Genomic DNA, 12,108 nt, shown 5'->3' with positions numbered 1-12,108 from the left:
AGATCATCTGTTACTGCAAGGTTCGACTCAGCAATGCATACATGTTTGTTGCGAAAACAATATTGCAATTGTTTTGAATCAAATTGGTTTGAATTAGTAAAAGGGTCAAGACTACTTAAAGCAAACCTTGACCACAATTATGGTGACATAGTGTTTGTTTTTTTTCGTTTACTTTTTTTTCAGTTGAAGGCTGTGGCTAAATTCAGTTGTAGTTCTTGTGTTTCTCTTTACTTCAGTGATGTTGATTGTTAACAGCAGATGTTCATCACTAATGCACAATCATCATTTAATTAGTCACTTAATTATCTCTTTAGCTTTAACCCTTTGAGGACTTGAATATGACTTGAAGACTTGCTTGTGACTTGAAAGTCCCACCTCTGATAGACGGAGCCGTAGATCGCTGACAAGCCACGCCATATCGCGTTCATTATCGAAGGCGATTCATCTGCGATAATGAACGCGATATGGCGTGGCTTGTCAGCGATCTACGGCTCTGTCTATTAAATTCCACTCCAATTATAAGCAGGTGATGGAGATTTTAGCGGTGATCACGGAAGCAGCTTTACTGATTAGATGCGCATGATCATATCGTTAGATATATCGCCCAGCCCTATATTCAAGTCCTCAAAGGGTTAAAGCTAAAGAGATAATTAAGTGACTAATTAAATGATGATTGTGTATTAGTGATGAACATCTGCTGTTAACAATCAACATCACTGAAGTAAAGAGAAACACAAGAACTACAACTGAATTTAGCCACAGCCTTCAACTGAAAAAAACACTATGTCACCATAATTGTGGTCAAGGTTTGCTTTAAGTAGTGTCTGGACCCTTTTACTAATTCAAAGCAATTTGATTCAAAACAATTTCAATATTGTTTTTTGCAACAAACATGTATGCATTGCTGAATCAAACCTTGCAGTAACAGATGATCTTATGCTTTTTCTGCTTATAACTCATGATGACTGAACATCATGAAATTGTGTTTATCTTTGGATAGTAGACTGACACTCAGCTATTACTGAACTGAAGTAAAAAAAAAAAAAATCACAATGCTTCAATGTTGAAAGACACAAAAGGAGACAATCAGTTCAGGTTTTTAGACAAACACACTTATCACACGATCCTCAACAGTGGTGACAATTTTTCATACTGCAGTGCATGATGGGAGTTTTTACTAAGGTTTTACCCAGCATGCAACATTTTGTTGATTGTCACCACTGTTGAGAGTCATATGCTGGTTCTTGATCTCTGTGTTTGTCTACAGAGTATAGTTTTTCAAATTTTGTGTGCACTTAGTAGATTTAAAATTCACTTTATTTTTTTCCCCATAGTGTAGTTTTACTGGGTTGATTATGCTTAATTTAAATAGAGCTAATGTTAATTTGATTGTAATCTGACCACCTATCACATACAGATTAATTTCTTCTCTCTGCTTTACGGCACCTCATGCAATGCTACATAAAGAGATCTAACATGACAGTCAAGGGTCAAGAGCCCCACTAAAGCAAACACTGATCTCCATTATGGTTGCATCACTTTAACCAATAAAACATCAACATCTGATCCTCTGTAATTCTCAAGAACAGCAGGTGTTCATCATTAATGCACAATCATCATTTAATTAGTCACTTAATTATCTCATTAACTTTAACCCTTTGAGGACTTGGGATATGACTTGAAGACTTGCTTGTGACTTGAAAGCCCCAACTCTGGTAAAAGATGAATGTCAGTCAACAATCCAAAGAAGACTATCTCATGATGTCCAAGTCAACATGAGTTATAAGCAGAAAAAGCATAAGATCATCTGTCACTACAAGGTTTGATTCAGCAATGCATACATGTCTGTTGTGAAAACAATATTGAAATTGTTTTGAATCAAATTGCTTTGAATTAATAAAAGGGTCAAGACACTACTTAAAGCAAACCTTGACCACAATTATGGTGACTTTTTTTTATTTTTTTGCAGTTGAAGGCTGTGGCTAAATTCAGTTGTAGTTCTTGTGTTTCTCTTTACTTCAGTGATGTTGATTGTTAACAGCAAAAGTTCATCACTAATGTACAATCATCATTTAATTAGTCACTTAATTATCTCATTAACTTTAACCCTTTGAGGACTTGGATATGACTCGAAGACTTGCTTGTAACTTGAAAGTCCCACCTCTGCTGTCTATTAAATGCCACTCCAATCAGGGCCGTGCACAGACCTTTTGAGGGGCATGTGCTGAAACTGAAAAAGGGCACCCCCTCCCTTTTTTATATCAATTATATATATTCTCTTTTTTAGCTATTCTGTTTGGTTATATAAGTTAATTTGTATTATTTGGTTAACATGATTATGAATGACATTGAGAAGAGGGGAAGGTGAGCAATGAGTCAAGTATTTTTGACAAACTTTTATGAAATATAATTTAATTAATTATGTCCAACTCAATTCCAGATTATAAGAAACTATAGCCATACCGTTACTATAACATATCCAACATGTATCCGCCTTCCTGGCAAAAATTTGATACTGTGGTGGACCAGGGATGTTGGTCTCTTGAAGGTCTCTTATTCACTACACTTTCCTTAAAATAAGCCAGCAATGAAAAAATAAATAAAAATAGTGTGAAAAGTACAGTTGCAGTGAAAAGCATTTCTGAAGGATCATGTGACACTGAAGAGTACTGAACTGGAGTAATGATGCTGAAAATTCAGCTTTGATCACAAAAATAAATTACATTTTTAAATATATTCAAAAATATAAATATAATATAAAAAAATTGTAAAAAATATTACACAATATTACTGTGTTTGCTGTATTTTGGATCAAATAAATGAAGCCTTGGAATGAATCATGAATTACATTCTGCATGATTAAATATAAAGATTTCACAGTGATCTTCTGTAATTTTATTTTAGTTACTACTACATTACTGCAGTAAAACCATGTTTTACTACATTTTATACATGTGAGGACGAGCGGAGAGTATACCATAACATGATTAGCCTAAATGTTAATAAATTAAGTGTATCAGCAATCATAAATCAAATAAGAAATTTCTTAGAAATATGTTGTCTAGGTGACAAGGATCACTCGTCGCTTTGTGTAAGTTCCAGTACGAAACAGCGCGGGGGCGCACCTGTTATGATTTTCCGATGGTAAAAACAAATTATATTTTGTTGTATTACTTATCAATATACAGTTTTTGACCAGCGAATGTGTGCAAATGTGATTTTTTTTTGTCCGTCATTAAAACGGCGACGTCGCCTGCCGCTGCCGGCATCACATTACATTTTCATCTACAGGTTACAAACTAGTTTTTTTAGCTATATAGACGGAGCGCTCAGTTTTTCCTGTGGTAAAATGCATTTGGCCAAAATCGCATTTTATAAAAGATGAAATGCTACTATCTGCACAGTCTATTTAAGTGTTGGCTATGTATTGGCTATGACTAGATGGCAAATGTTAGCCCTCTCTCTCAGGCGACTTCCCACCATAGACAGTAAAAGAATGTTTACCCACATGTCTCAGTCAGTCAGTCAGACATCAAATAAATAAAATATGAGCCTTTATAGACATTGTGTTTAGTAGTACTTATTCAAACAACAAGACATTTATTTACCCTTCGCAAAACTTTGTTCAGCTCAGTTGTTGTCTACTGTACTGCGTGTTGATTCAATGAATATAGAGGGGGCGGGGTTATCAGCTTAATGACAGCTTGAGGAACAAATAAGATTTACACAAGCTCGTTTTAAGAACTTTCATTTGCTAAATATTTGTAAAACAGACAGACAGACGTAAAGGGTGACCAATAGCATTGATAAAAATAAATAAAAAAAAAACACCAAAAAAAAGGGCACTTCGGAGTGTAAGGGCAAAAAGGGCATGTGCTCTGCACAGGTTGAGCCCTACCTGTGCACGTGCCTGACTCCAATTATGTGATGGCGATTTTAGCGGTGATCATGGAAGCAGCTTTACTGATTAGATGCGCATGATCATATCGTTAGATATATCGCCCAGCCCTAGTAAAAATAATTACGGTAAACTTAATTCACACAGAAGATCACTTTATATTATGAAAAGAGTTTTATTTAACTGACGAAAAGAACCGGCTTTTCAGTTTCGGTCAAATATTGTGCTGTAAACACCAATAACAGTTTTAAGTTGCCAGTGTTGACAAGTGACCACTGATGATCCATGACTAGTTGCACATCAAGTGGTTATTTTCCTCTACATTGTACAACTGTTGATATCCCTCACATAATTCATTCACATTTTTTGTTGCTAAGCTGTTAAGTGTCACCGCTATAATAAACACATTTGATTTTAAACGTATGTTGCCTGCTTTTAAATGTTAAATGACTCACCATGAACAGAAACACTGAAGGTCTTTTCACTCCTGCGGCTGTTGATATCTAGTGTATATTCTCCAGAGACTGTAGTGTTGATGTTCATGATGGTCAGAGATCCAGTCACATGATCCAGCTTCAGTCTGTCTCTGAATCTCTCAGGACACTTAGCATCTTCACAGATCTTACTCTGATCTCCAGAGATCCGAGCGATGCGAATGCCATTAAAAAACCAATTTATTCTGTCTTGATTTGTTTTGATGCCAGTGTGTAGCGTGACTGAATCTCCCTCCATCACTGACACTTTCTCTGAATCAACACCAGATGAACCTGAAGAAGAAACGAGCAAATGATTATAAATCATGTCTGGGACAAAATTATACAACAGGAAAGTGCTGTGAAAATGTTCATCTACAGATCATAAAGATTGAGAGAAATATGTCTGGATTTATAATGTAACGCATGCAAACAAACATGAAGAACATCACTGAATCACATCCACTCTTCAGATAAACAGACTTTCAGATGTTCATAGACCACTGATGATATTCATTTAAAGAGATTGGAAAATAACCCTAATGTTATTTATAACTCTATTACGACTCAAAACCATTTCATTTATTAATTCAAAATAAGACAAAATACACTTTGTCTGTCCAAGTATTAAAGATAACAGCGTCTTTGATTTTGCACACATTTAACAGACCTCACCTGTTCATATCAATAATAAAGACTATTTCTGAGATATACTGAATTAGATTTTAATGTTCTTTCAGACATATTTATGTATTACTATCAATCTGTGTGAAAGAACATTCAGATCCAGTCGAGACTGTTTTTATGTCTGTGAAACCCTGTCAAAACCTATGTTTGGGACTATTTTTCCCAAATCAAAACTGGTAATGGAGTTAAATAAAAGATTACTTGAAACTGCACAGACTATATACTTTCATTCAAAGCAGATGTTTTAGCGCATTTCTTGCAAATATGGGTAAAACAATAACCTTATAAGGGTCTCAATTAAATATGTGCAGTTTCACATGTTTAGTGCAAATGGGCTCACAACAAGAGTAGTTTATTTCCTGTTTACATTATGAGAAGATGAAGACTGCATCACAGCTCAGCATCAGTATGTTAACAAAGATATGACAAAGATCTTAAGGTCTACATTATCTTAAAGGTGTCTAGTATTATATCACAAATAGGGACCGGTGGGATAACCTTGTTTTACAAGGCGACGCCACAAGAAAAGAAAAAGGTTTGTCGCCACACGCAGAAATGGCGAATACAACACCAATGCGTCAAAATTCAAACATATCTCACCTTGCAACAGCAAAACACACGTGAGAAAAACACCAAACATAATTTCCCACCACCTTTTCGAAAATAAGTGTAGATTGCGCGGAAACAGAAATTTACTTTTCTGTTCCTAGACAGAAGTGAAAGGGAACTCCCATTTGCAAAACCCGTGAAAAACATAAAAACAAAAACACTTGTGTAATTTTTGCAAGCGATGTGATGTTCGACGCCGAACCACCGAGACGTGTGTAAAAAAAAAAAAAACAACAACAAGAAAGAAACTTGTCTATGGTTTTTCCTTCGCCTCGCCCTACTGGAAACCAATGTCCGCCATTGCAGTCTGGTGAACGTGTTCTTCTTTTTTGTCGTCTGTCGGGTTTAATGCATTACCGCCACCTTCTGGACTGGAGATTGGGTATTAAAATGACATCCAAGGAGCCAAAATTAATAAATTGTGTTTTCTCCCAGATGTTTTCACTAATACATGTTCAAGTGTCATGCTTTGTTCATCCATCTGTGCCTTTCATTCTGCCCTATCTTCTTTATATTTTTTGCAGTCTAGCAGTATTTTCTTCACTGTCTCTTGCACATTATAATAAGTGCATAATCCAGTGGGATGTTTTCCTATTCTATGCAATGTTGTATTTAAACCAGTGTGACCCATTCTAAGACAGAGACTAACATCTTCTCCCTAGGGCTTCTGCCCTTCCTCATGCTTGTGACTACTTGATTTTGTATGCTGTATAGATGACGTCCTGTATCCGCTGTGTCCAAATATTCTTGCCATATATTAAGAGAATGTTGCTTTATGATGGTTTTGACCTCTGCTCTACTTATTGGTACTTGTACATCTACTGTTTCATGCTTTATAGAATTTTTTGCTAGCATATCCACAACTTCATTTCCTTCCACCAACACATGAGCAGGAACCCAAAATGAAAGGAGACAACCATTCCCTTATTATGAAGTGTGAGAAGCAAGTGACGCTCTCCCAGATTGAATGCTTAATAATGCTGATAAACTGTCTGAGGTTATAATAATACATTGACTCTGATGATTTTTTTCCACCCACTCTAATGCCAGTAGAATTGCTATCAACTCCAAACTGTAAACTAACAGATTATCTGTAGTCCTCTTTTTGACTACTACTTCATACCGAGGAATAAAAAATGCTGCACCAGTACGGCCTGTTTCCGGCTGCTTTGATCCATCCGTAAATATGAATAATTCCTCTTGATACTTCTCTACATAGCTGTGTATGAGCGGATGATAGTTACATCTTTATTCTTTTATCTCAGATACAAACATTTTGCTGTATTTCTAGCTGCTGTGTGTTCAGCTCTCAGGCCAGAAATCCAGCTCGTGTGTTCCCATCTGTCTTTGTGTTGAATTATTATAACTTCCTATCAAATTCATTTGTCTAGCCCATAGGCTATATTTCATTAGTGCACTTTGATTATTTCCCACTTAAATTTATTTTCCTAAAATATATATTTATATAATACTGGACTATATTTAGTGTTTAAAAATAATTTAAAATGTCTTCTGCCCATTGTAATGCAACCATTATTGCAACTAATAACTGGTTTTTCGTAATATGCACACACTGTATTAACAGATATTACATTGATTTTTACCAAGGGGATGACTTTTGTAATTTTTTTTCGAACCAGGGGGATGCCATTTATTTTCCTGCTATAAGCTGCTTAATATTTGCAGAGCATCTGACAAATGAGTGGTTCTCTTAAATCACTCTTGGATATTTCAGACCATGTGAACTTCACTCAGGTAAACTAGATGAAGATGTTTGTTGAATGGAAAGTCAAGGCTGAAAGCTTGGCACAAACTTAAAGTTCATATTCCAGCTAAGAGACCCCAGTGAGTCCATGTATAGAAAAATAATGTAGATTTTCTTTAAAGTACACTATTAAGGCTTCTGGAGATGTTTGTGTGAGAGAATTTTACTTCCACATCTGAAAACCGCCAAAACTGGAACTGATGTAATGAAAGGGAGAGCGGTCCATAGTGTGATGTGTGCTGGATCAGATGGTATATTTGGGACAACTTGCCTGTATGCTGTCAAATTTGTCATATATCAATGGCTTACAGGTAGTCGAGACCTAAATAAAGGCAACTTGTAATTGAATTATTATTATTATTATTTTTTTTATTTAAATGTTTTTAGTACTCAGATGTATTTATACTATTACTATGTATTTGTCTGCTGGCCTGGAGAGGTGCATGCTCTCACATTTCCTACACATAATGAAACAAAAACATGTTCATATCTCTCTCTCCATAGCGTTGAAATATTTTCCATCTTGTTATATCAGCTGTACACATAATGCAGGGCAACACTCCTGCTATAGGCCTTGAAGAAACACCTGAATCTATACAGATAAAGTCAGATGGTTATTAATACTAAAGATCAAATTATAATCGGCTTTACTTATATTTTTGACTAACAAAGTATTTTTCTACTTTCGTAAAAACTTTTTAAGATATGACTACTTTATGCTTTTTGTTTTTCTGTTCTTACATTAGACACAGTGTGAAAATTGTGACTGCTTGTGAAGGCGACTGTGATGATCTGAGGTATATGTAAGAAGACTACATTTCTCACAGATGATCTTGAATGAACATCAAACATACTTTAATTACAGCATACAGTGCTTTCAGACCCTCACTTAGACCCTTCTTGTGAATATTAGCCATTTTAAAAGCTGGAAGATTCATTTATTTTACCGCTATAGGACTCTAATGTTACTAATTCTATAAAATCATCGATGCTATATAGCTATAACATAAAAACAGTAAACAGTGGAATGAAAGGGTTGAAGCCCACTGAGGTTTTTTTTTTTTTTTTGCTCAGTGGGTGGAAATTTCACACCATCCTTTACTTAAAACAGATGAGAGTTACCCAACAACACGTCTCATTATACAGCTAGTATTCGATTATTTTACAATAAAATGTGGGTGGGGAAAAATATTGTTGGGTAATATAATCAAATACTGTGTGCACACAAAGCGAACTGTTATACCTTTATTAAGCAAACCACATACAGTGACATTTGAAAAAAAAAAAATCTTCTAAATCAGTTAAATTCTAAATTTTAAACAAAAAAACAAAGTCATTCGTACGATCAATCTGTAGCTATTGTTTCTCTAAAAGTGAATCATGTAATTGTTAGATTAAAAGGTCTTAAAATGCTCATAATTGCAGGACAGGAAGAGACTCTTCACCTATAAACTAAACGCAGATGCAGTGAATAAACTCTCTCATCTACAAGATGTTTGTCCAACAACAAGCCAACCGCAGCAGTTTTCAGTTTGACTCAGAAGCTGAACCTCTGTGAAGCTGGTACTCTTTAACATTCGTTCCACACGCAGCAATCGAAAATGTGATAAATATGTACAACCATTTTATAATTACAATTACAAGGCTCATTTTTTTTCTATGAAATATAGTTAATCTAATACTCAACATTATTCTTCTACTTTTAGACATTTAACAGTCTGAGAACTATCTTTTAAAAATATGTGCATGTTTAACTGATAAAAAAATACATTAATTCCATGCATTAAATACAGTTAAAATGAAATTAAAAACAGTCTTAATAAGGGCCAGAAGAACTATAACAATATACAATATGCAAATCCAGCGTAAGAACTAGGAGGGTCAAACTCAGTCGTGGGTGGATGCACTTATACTGTAGCTTGAGGGTTTTAGTGAATACTTTTATTTGTTCAGACACTGCACAACTGAAATGTCTCACATGTTCGTTTTGTTCTGTTTCTGCTGGCGGAGTACGATTGGTAAGTTATAAAATCATTTCCATTGTTTCATTGCTTTTCATTTCAGAATAATTAAGCTGCTGCAGTTCAAAATTGAGTTTTTTCTTTTGCTGCTCTCTGCATCAGATGAGTAATTATTGTGAGCTCTACTAACTTAGAACAATTTCAGCAGGTCATAAAAGTAATTAAAAAAACATTTCTTCAGTTAATGTAAATGGGTGTGCTCTGCATGGAGGCTCAGAAACACATAACTTTAAATACTGCTTTTAAATAACGGGCTTTTTTTATATTTAATCATTGTCTCCTTTCATCCTGACGATGTCATTTTACACTGAGTTAGCTCCAGATAATTTTAAAACAAATTAAATACCAAATGATTGGTTCACATGACATTTTAATTTGTCTCTCTGCTTCAGTTCACATGTCAATAGCAGCTGTTTTCAGGCTTTATAAAACAAACTTAATCTGTAATAAAACCTCTTCATGTTCTTCAGGTGTGTTTGGAGAGTCAGTGTCAGTGATGGAGGGAGATTCTGTCACTCTAAACACTGATGTTACTGAACAATATAAACATGATGACATAATCTGGTATTTTGGACCAAAAATGGGTCTTGTAGCTAAAATCTTCTCTACATCTGATGTTCCTGATGAGAGATTCAGAGACAGACTGAAGCTGGATGAGACGACTGGATCTCTGATCATCACAAACATCACAACTCAACACGCTGGAGTCTATAAAGTAGAGACAGATGGAGAGAAATATTCATCAAAAACATTTAATGTTTCTGTCTACGGTGAGTAGAACCACTGTCCTGATCTTCTCATATTCTTATTTTAGATTTACATAATCAAATGACACACTAAAAACAGAACTGAAAATAATAGTGTTGCTTTATTCAGATTTTTGTGTATTCTCATGTTTCCAGCTCGTCTGCCTCTTCCTAACATAACCAGAGACTGTTCTTCGTCCTCATCTTCATCATCATCATCTTCATCGGCGCAGAATTGTTCATTGTTGTGTTCAGTGGTGAATGTGGGTGATGTGACTCTCTCCTGGTACAAAGGAAACAGTTTATTGTCCAGCATCAGTGTGTCTGATCTCAGCATCAGTCTCTCTCTACCTCTGGAGGTGGAATATCAGGAGAAAAACAGCTACAGCTGTGTGATCAACAATCCCATCACAAACCAGACCACACATCTGGACATCAGCAAACTCTGTCACACATGTGAAGGTACGTCTGCAGTTTATTCCCTGAGTTGATCTCTGTCTTCTGTTGTAGATAACACTGACATGAATGATATTGTTACAGACTCTGTGTCTCTGATAGTGTTGGTCTCTGTTTCTGCTGCTGCTGGATCTCTGTTGATGTTTGCTGCAGTCGGGCTCTTCTTCATCTACAGGAAATACAGGAAAAGGGATCAAGAAGGCAAGTGTTACCTACTGCTTTTAATAAGTATTATAACAAATGCTAATAAATATGTATTGATAATTATCATATTCACAATTTAAATGTCAATTATTCCATTCCATTATTCCATGCTTTTTTGCAATTTCTGTAGATTCAACTCATGGTTGTCTATATCTATGTGACACTGAACACAGCTCTTTACTCATCTCAATGTGTGTGTGTGTGTGTGTGTGTGGAACAGTTCAAATTTAAGTTGTTAATGCTTTTTTAAGAAGTTGCACTTCTAAATATTTAAATGCATACATTAATGTTTTAATTTTGACAGCCTTAATATTAACACCACATACTGTAAGTTCTGAAGAAATGAATCCAGCTAAGATTGAGTTTAGTTGTTTTAATGCATCTGTTGGTGTTGCTCTTACTAAAACAGTCCGGACTTGTGAAGAAGAGATCACTTACGCTGACCCCACACTCCACAGAAGAAGAGCACAGAAATCAGTAAGAGAATTTATTCATAATTATTCAGAAATTGAGTCAGAATTCGATGTGGTTTTTTTTTTTTTACACACAAATACAGATACACTGTCCAGTTAGTTATAAACAACATGCTTCACGTAGTGTCAAAACAAAAAGATTGTGTTGCATTTTAGATATTTAAGTGGACGGAACCTGTTTGTTTTGAGCGGTGAACAGTGTACGTTTATTTTTAGAAGAAAAAGTCTCACAGGAAACTGAAGCCCTCATGAAATGAAAGTCACAATGCATGTTTCTTCTGGTTTGCATGACAGTCCAAAAGCAAATGCATTGTTAAAATCACTCAAACCTGCTTTAGAACGGCTCAGCTTTTTTTTTGTATCTCTGTCACACTTTGTTCAGTCTTATACATCTCACTCATCTCTTATTGTGTGTTTGTTTTTCACAGAATGTTAAAAAGGAAGATCATGTTAAGTATGCACCAGGGCCGGATTGGGACTCATTTTCAGCCCTGGAGTTTCATGCCTTGGACTGGCCCACTTTAGTTCACAACTGACTATTAAAATAATGTATAATTCCCTACAGCCTTGTAATTAACTGTATTTTTTAAAACATCATCATCTCCAATTCAGTGCAAAAACAATAGCCTAAGTTTTGCTTCACAGTGAAGATTTATTAGAACAGTAAATAACAGGATAGTGTAAGAATCTCTTTTCTTTAAGATTTAGTATTCATAAATATCCAAACATTGAAATAAAAAAAAATCGAATAAAAACAAATATATAAAACAAAATAA

At 35.2% G+C, this 12,108-nt stretch overlaps 1 protein-coding gene across 1 annotated transcript in view; it reads right to left on the bottom strand.

Moving 5' to 3' along the window:
* Positions 1-5,972, bottom strand: part of LOC113078550 (uncharacterized) — a 40,359-nt gene extending 34,387 nt beyond the window's left edge. The window contains exons 1-2 of the mRNA XM_026250850.1: positions 5,659-5,972; positions 4,354-4,665 (exon numbers count right to left, since the gene is read on the bottom strand). Of these exons, the coding sequence (XP_026106635.1) occupies positions 4,354-4,665; positions 5,659-5,698 (352 nt within the window). The 5' untranslated portion in view covers positions 5,699-5,972. The remainder of the gene's footprint in view (positions 1-4,353; positions 4,666-5,658) is intronic.
* Positions 5,973-12,108: the final 6,136 nt, after the last annotated feature.

This window comes from Carassius auratus, unplaced genomic scaffold, assembly GCF_003368295.1.
Source record: "Carassius auratus strain Wakin unplaced genomic scaffold, ASM336829v1 scaf_tig00025933, whole genome shotgun sequence".
NCBI classification, from domain to species: domain Eukaryota; kingdom Metazoa; phylum Chordata; class Actinopteri; order Cypriniformes; family Cyprinidae; genus Carassius; species Carassius auratus.
This window is presented reverse-complemented; position numbering and strand designations above follow the sequence as displayed.